This window comes from Ursus maritimus, unplaced genomic scaffold, assembly GCF_017311325.1.
Source record: "Ursus maritimus isolate PB19 unplaced genomic scaffold, ASM1731132v1 scaffold_12, whole genome shotgun sequence".
Taxonomy (NCBI): domain Eukaryota; kingdom Metazoa; phylum Chordata; class Mammalia; order Carnivora; family Ursidae; genus Ursus; species Ursus maritimus.
Genome location: NW_024423564.1, coordinates 50,731,065 through 50,750,142, shown reverse-complemented (window position 1 = coordinate 50,750,142; position 19,078 = coordinate 50,731,065). Strand labels below are relative to the sequence as shown.

Here is a 19,078-nt window from a genome sequence, read left to right as displayed (position 1 = left end):
AGAGTCTGCAGTGAGCCAGGTATTAGCAACACAATGTTTTTAATGAGCGTAGCTTACATCTATGAGGAGAAATGGGAGGGGCTAGAAAAACAAATTCACAAATAAGCATGTGTTGAGACAATAATACATTCATAGTACAGTTTTGAAAAGGTAAACTGAATGGGGATCCGGAAAGGTCGTGGTGGTGAGAATTGGTATTTCTCAGGCAGCCAGGGGAACTCCTTTATCTTTCAGTCTCTTTGAAAATTAAGAAAAAGCAATAGAAAAGGGGCAGTAGTTCTCAGCTACAATGAGGCTAAGTGGCCTGTAATCCAACCTCCAAAAAGCTGGCAAGTCCTACCTTTTCTGAGCCTCTTTCCATAAAGGTAAAATAAAGCACTGGGTCAAATGGCTCTTAAGGTCTCTTTCAGATTGGCCCCACCAAGACAAAGCTCTCCATTCCTGTGAGGAATAGTAAGTACAAAATGGCCCCATGCGGTTTAAACTGGCCTTGGTTACCCGCAGACTTGGGGTCCTAAGGTGTAAGAATCATAGTTATTTAAAGGTTCATGAAAGTTTCAGGTGCAAAAGAGGTTATTGGTCTTTGTCTCTCTAAATAAGCCAGGGTGGAAGGGAGAAAACGAGTGTTTGAAAAGTGTTGAAGTTAGTATTAAGCCGGGCAAGTCCATGTAACTGCCAAGATCTTCAGAAGGGATGTGTCCTCTGGGCCTTTTCCCTGGTGCTCCCATGTCCCACTCAGCAGCAGTCACAGCGAGGTAAACGCAGACCCGCCCACACACAAGCACGCCTGGGCTCAAGAGAATAATGCTGCCCGGTAAGCGGGTGTCCCTTCCTTCCCTCTCCCCTCTTTCTCATTCTCCACCGTCGGGCAGAGATTCCTTGCAGCCAGGAACCGCAATTGTGGATCTTGGTTGCGCTGGACCTGTGCTGGGTTGGCTGCGCTGGAGTGTCTTGGCATGCGCGCGGATTCAGCGGTGCGGGAGGAGCCGAGGCCCCAGCCGACGGATTGGATTGAACGTGTGGCAGGTTAGGGGATTACGCGTAGGGCTCAGGATCTAGGAGGAGGGCTCCAGGCGCAAGGTCGGGTTTACACGCTGAGAGTGGCTTTCCAGGGTGGGATCCAGGACCTGGATCACGGGATGGGGCGGAACTCTGCGCGCTGGAGGCGGGGTTATGGACGAGCTGGGCGGGGCTTCGCGTGGCGCGGGCGGGGCTCTGCGTGGCGGGAGTGAGCTTGGGACCAGCAGGGATCCGGCTCTGAGTGGACGGGGAGAGGCGATCGGGACCGGCGGGGGCGGGGCTCTGAGTGGCGAGGCGGGGAGAGATCGAGACCCCAGCGGTTGGGCTGTGCGTGTTTGGAGTGAACTTGGAACCCACAGGGGACTGGCATGGGCGGGACTCTGCGTGGCGGATCCGGGACAAACAGAGGCGGGGCTGTGCGTGTCCGGGAGGGGAGGATCAGGACTGGCAAGGGCGGGGCTCAGCGTGGCGGATCTTGGATCAGCAGGGGCGGGGTTCTGGGTGGCTGGGCGGGGCGGATCGGGACAGGCACGGGCAGGGCTCCGCGTGAAGGGGCGGGTTCAGGGCCTGCTGTGCGGTGCGGGGCCGGGTCTGGGAGGCAGCCGGGCTGTGGCAGGAAGCCGGAAGCAGCCGCGGCCCCAGCTCAGGAGACATGGCGGGTGTTAAAGGTATATCCGTGGCCCCCCCCCCCCAACTCGCTCCCTGGTCCTGCGGTGGGGTGTCGCCTCCGTCCCGGGCTAAGCCTGGAGCTGCTCCTTCAGCGCGTGGGCGAGGGACGGCATCCTTTGGCCCACCGCCCTCCCCGCCTCTCCGGGGCGGTAGGCGTTCGCCCTCTCCCTTCGCCCCGCGGGGTGCGGGTGGAATCTCACTGCTCTTCACGCTCTTGCCCCGCTCTCCGGGGCCTTCCAGGTGGAGTCCGGAGCAGTGCCTTCCTGGGACACCCGGGCTAGCCCAGGAGCATCACCTCCCGGCTCCTCAGTTCCTCGGAGCGGCCCCCCCGCCCCCACCTCTGCCGAGTTTTAAACAGACTGGGTTTCCACTTCCTGACATGTCCACCCCGACGCGTCTCCTCCCTCTTCCTGCAGCTCCGCAGTTTCCCATTTCCTCCAGAGCAGCCATTGTCTCTAGTCTTCTCGGCTCTTAAAGTACCGGGGCTCTTAATCTTCTCGGTACTGATGATTTTTCGAGTTGAACAGAGTTGACTGCAGGCAACGGAAAGCCCCCAGAAATTCTGTATTTCTCGCAGTTGTGGAGAATAGATTAGGTGGAATGTTATCGCTACTTTCTTTAGTGTATATGGACAGACAAGAAAGTAGTGTTTGCGAAATGTGTGTTTTTGAATGGGGCAGTTCAAAAAGGGGGTACCAAGAACACCGCTTCCCCTATCTGTATGCCTTTAGAGAAATGGGAGATAGCTGCGGTGGGAGAGGCTATTGGAAGGCTTCTTGTTATTTTGGTGGGAAACCATTCGATTTCTAATGTTTGAATAGAGTAGTGTAACTTGTTTCTATGTTGGAATTACTGTCCTCTTTGGAATTTGTACCCAAGGATCTTCCCAGTTAATCAACATCTCCTGTAAACATGTATAGAGTATATTTGCACGCATGTCGCATGTGTGGGCAATCTGAAATGTATGTGAGTATGTGAGCTGTTAGCGGCAGATACATTTTATCATTCTTTCTGAATGACTTTTATATCAGCTTAGTAAATACGATTTACGTGGATGGTGTCCAGTGTGTAACATGTCCATTTGAAGCCAATGCAGAAAACAGGTGACAAGTAGTATCTCAGTACTGCACTGTGCTGTTTAGTCATGCCCCCAAACTATCAAATAATAAAAATGGTTATGTGTGAATGTGTTAGAAATTGTGATGTAGTGAAAAGGAAGATAGACTATGAAATGGAAAAGGACTAAGGGAAAGAAGCATTTTACAGGTAGTTCACCTTTTATTGAGGGACTATTGTATGCCTATGACTTGGGATAAAAAGATAAAAGTAATTTTGGGGTGACAGAACTGGAAATAATTATATTACTATTGAAGTGTCCAAGATGTGCTTGGATGACAGGAGGAGCACAGAGATGATGTTGTGGATTGAATTGTATCCCTCAAAAGATATGGTCAAGTTCTAACTCCTCAGTACCTGTGAATCTGACCTTATTTGGGAATAGGGTCTTGGCAGATGTTACCAAATTAAGATGGTATTGGATTAGAATGTGCCCTAATCCAATGACTGGTGTCCTTATAAAAAAGGAAATTTGCGTGTAGAGACATAGGGAGAACACCACATGGAAACAGAAGCGAAAACGGGAATGATGCAGGTAGATGCCAAGAAGCACCAAAGATTGCCAGCGACCACCAGGAGTTAGGAAAAAGCAAGGGAAGATCTTGCCTTAGAACCTTCAGAGGAAGCATGAGCCTGTCAGCATCTTGATTAGAGACACCAAGCCTCCAGAACTGTGAGAAAATAAACTTCCATGGTTCTAAAGGGTTCACTTTGTAGTACATTGTTAATAGCAGCCCCAGGAAAGGAATGCAGATGGGATTACTGGACCCTGCTCCTGGGAGAAAGAGGACTGCTTTCACAAAAGAGGCAATTTTGCATTGAGTCTAAAAAGGTCAGTAAGGTAAAGGCTTACTAAGGATGGAGCAAGGACGGAGTTTTTTCCAAGTGGAGAGAACATGTGCCAGACAACTCGTAGGCTGTGAGAGCAGCTGTGAAGGGGTGACACCATCTCTGTTTATTTGAGAGATCACTGTCTGCTACGTGGAGGATGGATTGGAAGAGTCACAGTTGGAGGCAGGTGTGAGATGATGAGGGCCTGCACAGGGCAGTAGCGGAGGGTTCAGTTGAAGAGGGTGGACATCTCAATCCTTTCGGGCTGCTCTAACCAAAATGCCAGAAACTGGATAGCTTAAATAGCAAACGTTTATTTCTCAGTCCTGGATCCTGAGAAGTCCAAGATCAAGGTGCGAACAGATTCAGGGTCTGGTGAATGTCTGCTTCATGATTCATAGACAGTCGTCTTCTCACGGTGTCCTCATGTGAGGTGAAGGCACTAATCCCATCCATGAGGGCTCCTCCTTCATGACCTAATCACCTCCCAGAAGCTTCAAATACCATCACATTGGCTCTAGGATTTAACATGAATTTGGGGAGGGCACCCACTCATTCAGTCTATAGCAGTAGGTTTGAGTGACATCTGGGAGATTGAGTCACCTTGACTTGCTGATTTTCTCTAAGAGTGTGATAATAGTGTTGGGTGGTCTTTCAAGATAGAACTTAAAGAGATGCCTGGGTGGCTCAGTTTGTTAAGCGTCTGCCTTTGGCTCAGGTCATGATCCCAGGGATCAAGCCTCACATTGGGCTCTCTGCTCAGTGGGGAGCCTGTTTCTCCCTCTCCCTCTGCCTGTTGCTCCCCCTGCTTGTGCTCTTTCTGTCTCTCTGTCAAATAAATAGATAAAATCTTTTTTTTTTTTCAAGATTTTATTTATTTGACAGAGAGAGACACAGCGAGAGAGGGAACACAAGCAGAGGGAGAGGGAGAAGCAGGCTTTCCGCTGAGCAGGGAGCCCGACGTGGGGCTCGATCCCAGGACCCTGGGATCATGACCTGAGCCGAAGGCAGATGCTTGATGACTGAGCCACCCAGGCACCCCTAAAATCTTAAAAAAAGAAGAACAAGATAGAACTTAAAGGGAAGAAGTGCGTTTGGAAGGAGAGGGTGGGATGTTTCAGTTTTCGTATGTTGAATTTGTGGTCCTTGTTGGCTACTCAGGCAGTGAAGTCCAGAGTGGAGTACGAGGTGCAGGCCTAGTTTTTAGGACCCATTCTGGGCTGCAGCATCAGATGTGGCTGAGCCCTTGTGATACCAGGGAGCTTTGGGCTGAATGCAATGTCAGCAGAAGTGTACAGTGGAAAGAAATGGACTTGGATTCCTGGTTAGGTCCAACTTTAAAAGATGGCAGATGATGTAATTCCCAATGGGAAAAAAAAAAGAATCCACTGGAGGTACATTCGTGAGCCTTGAGAGATCAGTGTCACCGAACAGAAGGAAGACGTCTATGGTTCCTAGCTTTGAACCCTCTACAGCAGGGACTGATGCAGATCGTCAGGCACAGGGAAGGGACAGTGCCAGCGGGGAAAAGATCATCTGTAATGAAACAATATGTGAAAAGTTAATTTTGTAAGTTTTTCTTTAAAAAGTGACATGTGCTACATGGAAAAATATAAAAATTAAAATTGACAGTCTTTCCTTGTCCACTAATGTCTGTATACTTGCAGATGTTTTTAAAAAGCACCTTGGCATCTTCTTATAAAACAGTCTCCCCAAATCTCTTAAAAGGAAGCAACCAAAATGTTAAGTTATTGAATAATTTTGAGCATTATGAATTTTTTAGAAGAAAATTTGGCTAAATTGTGTCCTGTGCTTTGGGGTTGTACCTTTAGCAAAGAACGTTGCTAAAATGAGCAGATGCCTTCATCAGGCAACATTTATTTATGGAGCACCTCCTTTTGCCAAACACTTCACCTGGATTATTTCCTTTACTTCCCCATAAGCTTCATGATAAGGTGGCACCATTATTCCCATTTCACAGGTGAGAAATCAGATTGAAAGAGGTTCAGCTTCTCTCCAAGGTCACACAACCAGTTGGTGGCAGTGTTAAGATATGAACCCCTGTTGGTGACTGAGAGTTCAAGACTTTTTAACAGCCCTGATACTCTGTCTCCCACTCGGCAACGTGACAAGGACAAATATGTTCCTACCCCCTCAGAGATTAGTGTTAAACAGATGCAGGGAATAAATATTTTATTCCATGGATACTGGTTGGGAATCATTTTCTATGAAAACATGAAAGCAGTCTTCAAATACTTGAAGTACTGTGGTTGGAGGAGGCAGAATGATCCAAGGGTATATATATTACAGCGAGGCAGTTTTGGATATAATTTAAAAGATTTTCAGCATTTGGATACTGTCAGGAGATGATCTGCCTCAGGCGGTATTGAGTTCCCTTCTCTGGAGCTGTGCAGACAGGCTGACTGGCCTCTTGTGACGAATAGAGGGAATTTATATATTAGATAGGAGTTGGGAAATACTTGAGACCTTTCTCACCTAATGATTTTAAAGTGGTGGACATAGGCAGTCATTTGCCAGTCAAATGTGACATCTGCTCATGAAATAAGTAAATTACTATCTTTGCTTAAATTAGGAGCCTTTTAATTATTTCCTTAATTGAATGTTTTTATTGAGATATAAATCACATACCATAAAATTAACCCTTTTAAAGTGTAAAATTCGGGGTGCCCGGGTGGCTCAGTTGGTTAAGCATCTGCCTTCAGCTCAGGTCATAATCCCAAGGTCCTGGGATCTAACCCCATGTTGGGCTCTCCACTCAGCAGGGAGCCTGCTTCTCCTTCTCCCTCTGCCTGCCCCTCCCCCTGCTTGTACGCTCTTTCTCTCTGTCAAATAAGTAAAATCTTTAAAAAAGTGTAAAATTCTGTGGTTTTTAGTGTATTCACACGGTTGTGCAACCATCACTATAGTTAATTCCAGAACATTTCATCACCTGCAGAAGAAACTCCATACCCATTAATAGGCACTCCCCATTCCTCCCCTCCTCCCCTAGCTCCTGGCAACCACTGATGTGGGACCTTTAATTCTTGGTTTTATTTTTCACAGCTCTCGTGGCATTATCCTTCAGTGGAGCTATTGGGCTGACTTTTCTCATGCTGGGATGTGCCTTAGAGGATTATGGGTAAGTTATCATCTCAAAAAGAACTATTCTTGTTTTTATGCCTTCGTCACCATTAGTATGAGTGTTGGTAAGTTTCGTCGGCCTAGCACCAAGCTCTCACCAATGAATTAGTGAAGTCCAGGTCCCTTTATGGGGCAGTTGTATTTGTACAGAGAAAAGCTCTTTTTAAACTTGCTGTTTTCATTTAGTAAGCATTGACGGAGCACCTACTCTGGACCAGCTGGGGCTACAAGAATGAAGAGACACAGTCCTGTTGTCGAGGAGCTTACAGTTCTAGTTGCGCCTGCGAGGCAGGCAGCCTGCGATCCAGCTGATCTGTAGTGGAGTTGAGTGCAAAGTACACTGAGCGCTTTGAGAAGGCCTATTTGAGTCTCCCTGGGAGAGTCAGGGAGGGCTGTAGAGAAGCAGTGCTCTTAAAGCCGAGACGTGGTGCCTGAGTAAGACTTTGTGGGGCTGATGAGTTAGGGGAGGGCATTCCAGGTAGAGGGAGCATTCAACAAAATTTCTTTTTTTTTTTTTTTTTTAAAGATTTTATTTTTATTTATGTGACAGAGAGACAGCCAGAGAGAGAGGGAACACAGCAGGGGGAGTGGGAGAGGAAGAAGCAGGCTCCCAGCAGAGGAGCCCGATGTGGGACTCGATCCCGGAACACCGGGATCACGCCCTGAGCCGAAGGCAGACGTTTAACGACTGCGCCACCCAGGCGCCCCTCAACAAAATTTCTTTATGCAGCAGCTATTGCTCGAGTACTTACCATGTACCAGCCGCCATTATGGGAACGGAGGATTAAGAAATAAGAGAACCAAGGGCATGCTTTCTTAGAGTGTATATTTCAGCGGGGGAGACAGACAATAAACAGATTCAAAAATGTCCATTCTATCCGTGGTAGAAGTGTTAGGAAGAATAAAGGATAAAGGGCACCAGGAGAGAGTGGTCAGGGCAGGCCCTCTCAGAGGGTGCATGTGAACAGAAACGTAAAGGAAATAAGGAAGCAGGCCATGGAGATAACTGAGGAAAGAGGACTTCGGGCAGTAGGAAAGTCCTGTGCTGAGGCCCACAGACATGAGAGCCTGTAGACTGTGGAGGAAACTGCATGTTGTTCAATATGGTAGAGCATAGAGTGTAGCTGGGATGGGCAGAAGAAAGGTTGGTCAAGGATGTAGAGTCAAGTCAGTCTTTGGGGCACTGTATGCCATGTAAAGGAAGTGCGACTGTGTGCTTCAGGCAATAGGAGCTGGAGAAATACCTCAAGAATAGGTTCGGAGGTTGAGGGAGTTTATCTTTTAAGAAGGTCAGTCTGGCCCAAATGTGAGCGTGGGTAGCAAAGTGCTGAGAGTGCAGTCAGGACGAGTAGCAGTGCACTGCTCTCATAAATCAAGCAAAACGTAGGGCCATGGCAGTAGCAATGGAAAGAAAGGAAGGAGAGAGATCCAAGTGGCAGAACTAACAGGTTTTGTTAACTGATGTTAGGGTTCAGCAAGGGGAAAGGGTTTGGGGATGCCTCCCAGGTGATTGGCTTGAGCAACTAACTGCACAGAAGATGATGGAACTAACTTAAACCAACTAGAGTGAGTCGGTAGGACATTGATGAGTTCAAATCTCTCACCCCAGGGCCTCAATGGCTCAGTCATTTGGGCATCTGCCTTCGGCTCAGGTCATGATCCCAGGGTCCTGGGATCGAGCCCCACGTCGGGCTTCCTGCTCAGTAGGGAGTCTGCTTCTCCCTCTCCTGCTCCTCCCCCCACTTGTGCTCTCTTGCTTGCTCTCTCTATAATAAATAAATAAAATCTTAAAGAACAAAACAAAACAAAATCTCTCACCCCAGTTCTGGCCAACTATCACAGAAATTGTCTGCACACAAGAGGGAGCCAGTTATAAGCAGAGCATTTGCAGCTATTACCTGAGTCTAGCTTTAAGGATATAAGTTATCCTCATTTCTAGCTGGGGAACCAAAGTCCAGAGTGGTTAAAGACTTAACCCAAATCACGCAGCCTTAAGTGACTCATGTTCAGATTGGACTCATGTTCTGAATCTCTTGACCATTATTCTGTAACCAACTCTAAATTCAAGTGTTTTAATTCTCTGTGATCTCTGTAAGGTTAAAAAAAATGAGCCATTACTGCTACGACAAAGAAATCAGTTTTTTTAAAAAATATTTATTTATTTATTTATTTAATTTTTTTAAATGATTTTTTTAATCATATTATGTTAGTCACCATACAGTACATCCCTGGTTTCTGATGTAAAGTTCGATGATTCATTAGTTGCGTATAACACCCAGTGCACCATGCAATACATGCCCTCCTTACTACCCATCACCAGCGTATCCCATTCCCCCACCCCCCTCCCCTCTGAGGCCCTCAGTTTGTTTCTCATAGTCCATAGTCTCTCATGTTTCATTCCGCCTTCTGATTACCCCCCCTTTCTTTATCCCTTTCTTCCCCTACCGATCTTCCTAGTTCTTATGTTCCATAGATGAGAGAAATCATATTTGTCTTTCTCTGCTTGACTTATTTCACTCAGCATTATCTCCTCCAGTGCCGTCCATGTTGCAGCAAATGTTGAGAATTCGTTCTTTCTGATAGCTGAGTAATATTCCATTGTATATATGGACCACGACTTCTTAATCCAGTCATCTGTCGAAGGGCATCTCGGCTCCTTCCACGATTTAGCTATTGTGGACAATGCTGCTAAGAAGTCAGTTTTATATCTTAACGATGGTGACCCAGGATTATCGTCTACATTAGGAGTCAGCAAACTGGTGCACAGGCCAGACAAGGACTGATGCCTATTTTTGTAATTAACATTTTATTGGAACTCAGCGACACTCGTTTATGTACTGTCTTTGGGTACTTTTATACTACAGGGGCAGAGTAGTTGAGAGAGAGCGCTTGCGGCTTGCAAAGTCTAAAATATTTACTGTTTGGTCGTTGCAGAAAAAGTTGGCCAATGTCTGACCTACATGTTTTCTGAATAGTTAACATTTAATATTTAAAGTTTGTGTATAAACAAGGTTGCTTCTGTATTAACGGTTCTTGGAGTAGAATATTGATGGCTTACTGCGAATGGGAACGTGGTCTCCTACATTGTTTTACAGAAAACTCTCACTGTGTGCTTGGAAGAATTAAGAGCTCCTGGCTGTGGGCGTGTCAGGTCACAGCTGGATCTATTGCAGACTGTATCTCCGTTTCCTCACTGGTAAAATAAGGGCTTTGAACTAGAGAATCTCTAAAGGCCCCTTCACGCATACTGTTTAGGACACACACAAATTCCTATAGTTTGTGAAATTAGGACTTAGAATTCACTGTTTATATCCTGAGTCCTCTTGATGAAGGGCCCTTTCCCTTCTTGCTTTCTGGTTACCGTCCTGCACTCCTAGATCTGTGGCCGAAATAAGCTTTCTTCACTGTATAGCTTTGCCACAACTTCTGCTTAGAGGTGCTGGCTATCAGGGTGGCTCTGTGTTGTGGTGATACGTCCTTCTGTGATGTGAATATATAAACGTGAGTAGAGACTGTGCTTTTTTTCCCCTCAAGAAATGAAGCGTAATAAACATCTACGTGATGGAGAAACACATTTTTGAAGTAGTTACAGAGAAAATATAATTGAAAAACAGAGGGCAATTTGTAATAAATGCAGAACATTAAAATTTGCGTACAGTATTATTGTCACCTCTTATAATAAAGGCTATCTAAAATTTTTGCTAGTAAGCGTATTTATTTTTAGAACTTTCATACTTAAAATTCATTTTATTTCTTCAATAAGTATTAATGGAATACCTCATTCTAGGCCGTGGGGATAAACGGTGATTGATTAAGACAAATTAGATTGTTGTTCTCATAACAAGGAAATATCACATAGGAGTAAGTGCTGTACAAAAAGTTAAGAGGGTGATTTGCTTAAGGATAACTTGAAGTATTTAAAATGGGTGGTCAGTTTTATTTCACTTAGTATGATGTCCTCTATGTCCATCCATGTCATCACAAATGCAAGAGCTCATTCTTTTTTATGGCTGAGTAATACTCCACTGTGTTTATGTGTTTGTGTGTGTGTGTCTATCTCCCGTATCTTCTTTATCTCTTCATCTGTTGATGGACTTTTGGGTTACTTCTGTATCCTTGCTATTGTAAATAATGATGCAGTGAACATTGATATGCATGTATCTTTTTCAAATTAGTGTTTTTTTGTTTTCTTTGGGTAAATACCAAGTAGTGGAATTACTGGATCATATGGTAACTCTAATTTTTTTTTTAAGGACCCTCCATACTGTTTTCCACAGTGGTTGCACCAATTTGCATTCCTACCAACAGTGCACGAGGGTTCCCTTTTCTCCACATTTTTGCCAATACTTGTTATATCTTGTCTTTTTGATACTAGCCTTTCTGACAGGTGTGAGGTGATATCTCACCGTGGTTTTGATTTGTATTTCCCTGATGTTGAGTGATGCTGAGCATCTTTTCATGTGTGTCTTGTCCATCTGTATTTCTTCTTTGGAAAAATATCTGTTCAGGTCCTCTGCCTGTTTTAAATTGGATTATTTGGAGGTTTTTTGGTGTTGAGTTGTGTAAGTTCTTTATATAGTTAAGATATTAACATCTTACCAGATATATCATTTGCAAATATCTTCTCCCATTCAGTAGGTTGCCTTTTTATTTTATTAATGGTTTCCTTCGCAGTGCAAAAGCTTTTTATTTTAGCGTCGTCCCAGTAGTTTAATTTTGCTTTTGTTTGCCTTGCCTGAGGAGATATAGCTAGGAAAATGTTACTAAGGCTGATGTCAGAGTTATTGCTTGTGTTTTCTTCCAGGAGTTTTATGCTTTCAGGTCTCACTTTTAGGTCTTTTTTTTTTTTTTAATTTTTTTTTTTTTAAAGATTTTATTTATTTATTTGACAGAGACAGCCAGCGAGAGTGGGAACACATGCAGGGGGAGCGGGAGAGGAAGAAGCAGGCTCCCAGCAGAGGAGCCTGCTGTGGGGCTCGATCCCATAACGCTGGGATCACGCCCTGAGCCAAAGGCAGAAGCTTAATGACTGCGCCACCCAGGCGCCCCCACTTTTAGGTCTTTAATCCATTTTGAGTTTATTTTTATATATGATTTAAGAAAGTGATCCAGTTTCATTCATATGCTTGTTGCTATTCAGTTTTCCTACCACCATTTATTGAAGAGAACAAATTGATGGTTGGGTTGGGAGGAGGAGGAATGGGCAAAATGGGTGAAGGGGAGTGGGAGATGCAGGCTTCCAGTTATGGAATGAATTTGTCACGGGGTTAAAAGGCACAGCATAGGGAATATAGTCAGTGGTATCATAATAGTGATGTATGGAGACAGGTGGTAGCTACACTTGTGAACATAACATAATGTACAGACTTGTAGAATCACTGTGTTGTGCACCTGAAAACTAATGTAGCATTGTGTGTCAACTACACTTCAATAAAAGATAATAAGTAAGTAAGTAAAATTGAATGGTCAGGGAAAGCCACTTTGAGGAGGAGACGTCTCAGTTTAGATTACATAAGAAGGAGCAAGCCAATGAGAAGAGGGGTAGGGGAGCATTCCAAGCCGAGAGCCTGGCTAGTGCAGAAGCCTTAAGATAGGGATGAGCTCAGAGTGTTTAAGGAATAGAAAAAAGGCTGGTGTGGCTCCTGGCTGAGTGAATGAAGAGAAGATGGCATGAAATGAATGGATCATGTAAAGCTTTGTAGGCCAGGGCAAGGAATCTGGGTTTTTCTAAACCACTGAAGGGTTTCTAACATGCATATGCTCAAAAGATCTCTATTGAATTAGCGTGTTCAGGGCACTGCACTGTGTTCTGTAGGGAAAGCAGAGATGATTAGGTGAAGTCATCTTCACTAAATGAAGATTCTGTCTTTGATTCTGTCTTTAAGAAATTACATCTCGGGGCGCCTGGGTGGCTCAGTCCTGGGATCAAGCCCCGCATGGGGCTCCCTGCTCACCGGGGAGCCTGCTTCTCCCTCTGCCTGCAGCTCCCCCTGCTTGTGCTCTCTCTCTCTGTCAGATAAATAAATAAAATCTTTAAAAAAAATTACATCTTAGTAATAACAAAAAATAAAGATTCTAGATTACACATTGTATAGTTTTTTTTTAACATGATGTAAACTATCTGCATATTAATGGACTAGTAATTTTTAATCATTACATCTTACCTGTTCCTGGTAGAAATCATCTCATGGGCGAGTATTGACAATTAAATGAATGATTATTTGACCTGGGCATTGAAGATAATTCTGACTTTGAAATGGCAGCGTGTCTTCAAAATGTAACCATAACTTTTCTTTTTGCGTTTCTTCTGGGTCCACCTGACAGCGTTTACTGGCCCTTGTTTGTCCTGATATTTCACGTCATCTCTCCCATCCCCCATTTCATTGCCAAAAGAGCAACTTATGACTCGGACGCAACAAGTAGTGCCTGCCGGGAGCTGGCATATTTTTTCACTACTGGAATTGTTGTCTCTGCCTTTGGATTTCCTGTTATTCTTGCCCGTGTGTCTGTGGTAAGTTTTGTTTTCTATTGTTTTGCCTGGTGGTTGCTGAGTTTACTTCAAAGGCCTGTGTCCAAAACATTAATTTCATTTCCAGTGCTTAGGCTTAATACTCAAATCCAGACGTGTTTTTAGTTTCTTTTCCATTGTAGATCTCCCTGTCAGTGTCTTGGCCATGTTTTCAGAATGCTTTCTTTGTTTCTCATCACAGCTTTTAGCCAGACCATGTGATTTCGTGCTTTTTCGACTTTAAGCTATTTTCTGGACCTGTGCTTACGTCCTTATTACCTCTTAGGGCGATCCACGGAGACAATGATAGCGGTGCTTTTCTGGTTCCGAAGTGAACATCACATCACACTCTTCTTCTGCAGATAGGATCGTGGACATGATTTTCAGCCCAATACAGTAGGCATATTTTGAGGGACAACTACATGGCCTCTAGAAGATACAGTGAATAGATGCTATCTAATATAAATATAATATAATATAAAATTTTTCTTTTTGTCTCCAAAACACACATTGTGGGTATAATTTATTCACTTCTTTGACATTCACAGTCTTTCATCCTACTTGCTTTTATTCCCCCTAACTACATACTGTTTCAATTTCATGAAACTCTTATTTGGGGCATTGGATATCTTACTTGGGGCACTGAATCTTTGGAACATCTGCTATTTGTAAGATACCAGGAATAGGAGCCAGATACTCTCTGTGTTCCAGAGAGCACAGAAACTAGCCTGATGGGTAAGTACACTAGAAATGCATTATGTGTGATCATTGAAACATGATCACAACACCATAGGAGCACTGGGAAGAGAGAAGTTCCAACTGGCATTTGATGTAGGCCTCTAAGGATAAATAAGGTTTTGATTAAAGTAGGAAAGGCTGTTATATGGAATGGCACCCAAGAGTGAAAAGGCAGTATGTGGTATAAAGAACAGTTCAGTATGATGGAGCCAAAAGGATGTGAGAAGGCTAGAAAGGCCGGTGAAGCCCAGTTGGGCAGGCTCTTGAATGCCATGCCAGTTTGAACTCTATCTAGATAATAGAGAGGCGTTGAAGGTTTTTGAATGCAAAATCATCACAACCTTATTCTTCTTGTGCCTTAGACTAGTGCTGCTTATGTTTGGCCCTGTGGATTTCTGTTTTATGCATCATGTTTTATGAAGAACCTTTCACTGAGGTTTTCTTTCTACTGGTTAGAGTAAAACAAAAAATGCCCACTAGAGGGTACTCTCATCCCCTGCTGTGCCTCTGTAGAACCATCTGCCAAGCTGGAAAGCTCTTTTCATTTGTATGCAGATTATTATTTAAAGCTTAAAAAAGAAACAGACCAATCCATAACTCTCCAGTTCCTATTTTCCTGAAAGAAGGCAATGGGTATAGAACTTTCAGTACCCAATATTATAATTGGACCTTTTATATTCTGGCTGCTTGTATTTTACTTAAGGCAATCATCGTCTACTGAAAACAAGTCGAGAAATATGTCTAATGGGGAAGATGATAAGGATGATACAGACTTAATTATCAAGGCTCACGAAGTAATTAGGCTAATTACTGAATTGTTCACTGTCTCCCGCCTGTTACATTATTAAGCCTTTTAGCAGTTTTATGTAATATTTCATTGGATGATTCTAATGCAGAAAATAACAGAGACTTTCAAAGAGTGCAATATGAAGAAAGTAAAGATTTAATCCTCTTTTCTTGTGTTTCAGATCAAGTGGGGAGCCTGTGGCCTTGTGCTGGCAGGCAACGCAGTCATTTTCCTTACAATTCAAGGTTTTTTCCTTGTATTTGGAAGAGGAGATGATTTTAGCTGGGAGCAGTGGTAGCACTTTATTCTGATAAAATGCATTTTATTTCTTTGAAGTCATACTATATGTATTTGTGTGCACATGTGGCCTTTTACTATGAAATTTCATATGCTATTTTTTTTATACCTTTATATCATGTTCATTGTAAGAAGGACTACATGAGAAAAAGATTAGTTTTCTTTCCAGCAAGCAGACCTCTCCATTTACTCAAGTTGAATTATGTTATTTGTTTGGCTGTTCATATAGTCATGGTGCTCTCAGAAAATACATTAGCACGGTCTTGTAGATAGCTGCTCACTCGTGCAATGCACCTTTTGCCTGGGGATGCGCTTGGGTAGGCAGATAACACTGGAGCGAGTCTACGTTCTGCCCTGGACTTCCGAGATGTGCTTGTGGCCCAGAAAGACGGAGGTGGCTCCCTCTTTGTGTTGCAGATCCTTGCGTCTCAAAGTGTGGTCCGTCCAGCACTAGCCTGTCCTAGGAGCCAGTAGGTACAGAATCAGAGGCCCCACCATGGACCCATTGCATTTTGGATGAGATCCCAAGTGATTTATATGCACGTGAAAGTGTGATAAGTGCTGTCTAGAGGAATAAGCATCACATCTAGCTTCCTAGTCTTCCCTTTGGCTGAGATACTTAACCTCTCTGGGCGTGAGCGGCTCATTTGTAAAAATCGTCTCCCCTGTCTTCATGTTGAGGCCTAGTTCAGTCTCTGGTATCTGTGAAATGTCCAAACCTATAATCTCGTTCCTCACGTTTGTGGACTTATTCTCAGTAGGGTGCGGCGATGTCTTCACACTGTCTGAAAAGCGGTGGCTGTTTGCACAGTGCTGGGGGAACACAGTCACCCCAGAGCCCCACTGGGGTGCACCGAGGAAGTCCAGGCTGGACCCAGTTCCTGCTTTAGCAGGGTGGGCAAGAGCAGATAGGTAATACTGTTTCATTTCCCTTTATAATCACACACTTCTCCCCAGCTGGTTCTCTGTGATGCTCTCCACCTCCAGGCCCCAGACACACACACTCCTAGCAGTTCTGATGTGCCCTTACTTCCTCACAGTTCTGNTGTAGAGCATGGAGCCCAATAAGCAGGCAGAGGGTGAGCTGCTTCCTTTTATTCACATATTGATGTACTCACTGTCTCTCATGCCTTGTAGGTCTTTTTATATATATACATAAAACACCCTTATGTCACTTTTAAATGAATCATTGGGAATATGTGTCACACTGGCTCCTCTAATCAGTTTTTCTAGCTCAACTTTTTTCCAAGATCTATTGAGAAAGGGACATATGGGAACTAGAACCACTTGGCGAGAATATAATGATTTCAAAGCATTGTTAATGTGTAATAACTGATATACATTTAAAACACTGAAAATTTGAAGTTTGTAATCTGAGGAATTAGTATGTATTTTCATATTCTGGAATGATCTGGGACCAGGAGAAGAGAACGGTGATACCTAAAAGGACAATGTGCAGTTATATTTCAGCCTTGTGCATGATTTTATGTTTTTAAAGTTTTATGTACATACAGAATTGTTGATGTTACTTCCAATATTTATACTAGAAAAATTATATAGACACTTTATAATTTTAACCAGCATCTTTAATAACACTTGCACTTGTTTTATTGTAATAAATTTCTCTTTTAACACAAAAGAAGGTTAAATTTCAAAAGTCTTTATTCTGATGTAGCCTTGCTTAAAAGAAAAAAAGTGAGACTCTGCTGGTGTTCGGAAATGGGCAGTTTGAGCAATACTCTATCCTGCCATATAGTAATAGCAATACATTTTAAGATACTATTTTGAATGTCTTGTTGGCTTGTAATAGTATTTCTTTTCCTACAATGGAAGTAGTTTTTAATTTATACTCCCTCTTTGCTGAAGTATCTTTGTTAACTTATACATATTTCAGACAACCAAGGTAGCCTTAATATGTAGCCTTAAAGCTTTGCCTCTTGATTGTTTTCCGGAATGATATAAAGTACTTGCGTAGAGAATATTTGTAACTATTTCCTAATAATGGAATGGTTTATTGAAGTGATAGATTGTTGAATTTGCTCTGTGTCTGAAAACGAACATTTATTCTTAGTGCTTAAGTGTCGATTAAGTAATAAATGTTGATAGGAAGTATTGTGTATGAACGTACAATACAAAAGTGTCCTTTTGATGACACAAATGTTGGGCATTTTTTTCCTTATGAAAGGTTCGTTTTTTTTCTGTATTTCTTAGAAGATATTTTGGAGATTCAGAGCACATTGATTACATTCTAAAACTGAGAATACACAAAGAATTGCTCACAAGTAAGTAATCTTGTGAAGGGATTCTCTATCATGTTCCAGACAGCTGGCTTACAGGCGGACTTTGAAACACTTTGCCACGGAAAGTGGGAGATTGGCGATTGAGTTCCCAGGCCAAGCCTTCTGAGGCAGGTTAACCCCTCGTGTTGTTGACTTATAATGCTCAGGGTACCTGCCTGAGTTTCGGGGCTCAGAAACAGGGTAGCATGAACAGGGTGGAGAAAGGAAGTGTAAATTTCCACCTCTTTTCCTAAGAACAAAGGTCTTTCTACCGTTTTTGCAGCACTTCCCATCCCCTAGTGCCCTTGGGGTCCAGGTACTTTCCTCTGAGTTTTGCTAGCCTCCTCTCCTGATGCGGGGCCTTCCTCCCAGCCTGCGCCACCTGCTGGCTTCCTCCCATGTCCAGATCACCCACCTCTCTGCTCCTTCCCCGGTCAGTTGTCTTAGTCTGGCTGATCCGGTGCAGTGCTGGTCAGACTCCTTCCCAGAAAGAAAGGATGACTTGTGATCATCTCCCCCTCCCCTGGAACTCTTACCAATGCCCGCAGCAACCCCAGCACCATGCAATTCCCAAGCTGGGCTGCAGCTGCATTTTTACAAGGGAGTGCCTTGGAACCCAGTGGCTCATTCACAGAAAATGGCAGAGTTTCAAAGTAAAGTGGAAAAAGCCTGCCAGCAGTTTATAGGAGGAGAATAATATTTGGGTTAGGGGCAACCCTCTCATCTCTCATCCCTTCTTCCGGGTGAGTTCTCAGCTGGTTGTACTTTTCATGGTGGTTTCTTTTCCTCCGCTTAGGACCCACAGATTTTTCTTACAGTCCTCAAGAAATCTTTGCCTCTGAGGTATTCCCTTGATGAAGACCCTTCTAGAGGCTGAAATGTTTCATTAAATTAATAACATTCCTTATGCTCTTAGGGAAATGCTTGGGAGACATCACAAAAATGTGCCCTTTTCCAAGTTGGCAAAAAATTCAGATTTTGCACCATAATTTAACCAGATTTTTATGAGGATGCTAGCATTTTCCAAGCATAGTAATTAGTTCACAGCTGGGAACTGTTATTTCTGTAAATGGATATAAGTTGTGTGTTTTAAATTTTTTTCCCCATACTGCCTCACGAAGTACCTTATTTGCAAAAATCCCGATGTATAATAGCTCATGAATTACAATCTGCTTTGTAGTGGCCGTGCTTCTGGAATAGAGCCAATGATAACCCCGAACACCATGTGAAAGAGCTGCAAGACTGCCTTAGAAGGAATTATATATGTATGATGAGGATGATTACTTTTTAAATAAAACATGTCATTTATACTTTAACAAAGACTTTTATGTACATTATTAAACTAAAATGTTTAATTTTAGCAGATTATTTTTCCCAGTGTTTTTGTTGGGATAATCTTCACGTGACTGTGATCAGTATTGAGCCTATATGGTTGAAGAGGAGCAGTCCAGGGATATGTGCAGACTGGAAGGAATCCAGTTCCTAATTACAGCTTTGCTGTGCCTCACACTCCCGTGGGTGGACGTGGGTGTCGGGCCATGGTTCATCAATAATGGCTGTATTGGAAAAGGGAGAAAACTCGACACTTTAAAAAACTGCTGGACATACTCTAAAGAGTCTTTTTGTGCACTACAGAAAAGAATGCACTGATGTAAAATACTACTTAACTAATACTGTGTCCTCCTTATGCAT

General features: G+C 43.5%; 1 protein-coding gene across 1 annotated transcript; it reads left to right on the top strand.

Moving 5' to 3' along the window:
• The first annotated feature begins 1,532 nt into the window (after window positions 1-1,532).
• Window positions 1,533-15,149, top strand: LEPROT. Its single transcript, XM_040627188.1, has 4 exons — window positions 1,533-1,688; window positions 6,700-6,775; window positions 13,102-13,288; window positions 14,992-15,149. The coding sequence occupies exons 1-4, from the start codon at window positions 1,673-1,675 to the stop codon at window positions 15,106-15,108; spliced, it is 396 nt and encodes a 131-aa protein (XP_040483122.1). The 5' UTR covers window positions 1,533-1,672; the 3' UTR covers window positions 15,109-15,149.
• Window positions 15,150-19,078: the final 3,929 nt, after the last annotated feature.

What these genes read in the sequence shown, in the direction of transcription:
- LEPROT (XM_040627188.1), top strand. An exon ending in TGTGCCTTAGAGGATTATGG is followed by an intron (nt 6,776 to 13,101) that starts GTAAGTTATCAT and finishes TCCACCTGACAG; the next exon opens with CGTTTACTGGCCCTTGTTTG. An exon ending in TTCTTGCCCGTGTGTCTGTG is followed by an intron (nt 13,289 to 14,991) that starts GTAAGTTTTGTT and finishes CTTGTGTTTCAG; the next exon opens with ATCAAGTGGGGAGCCTGTGG.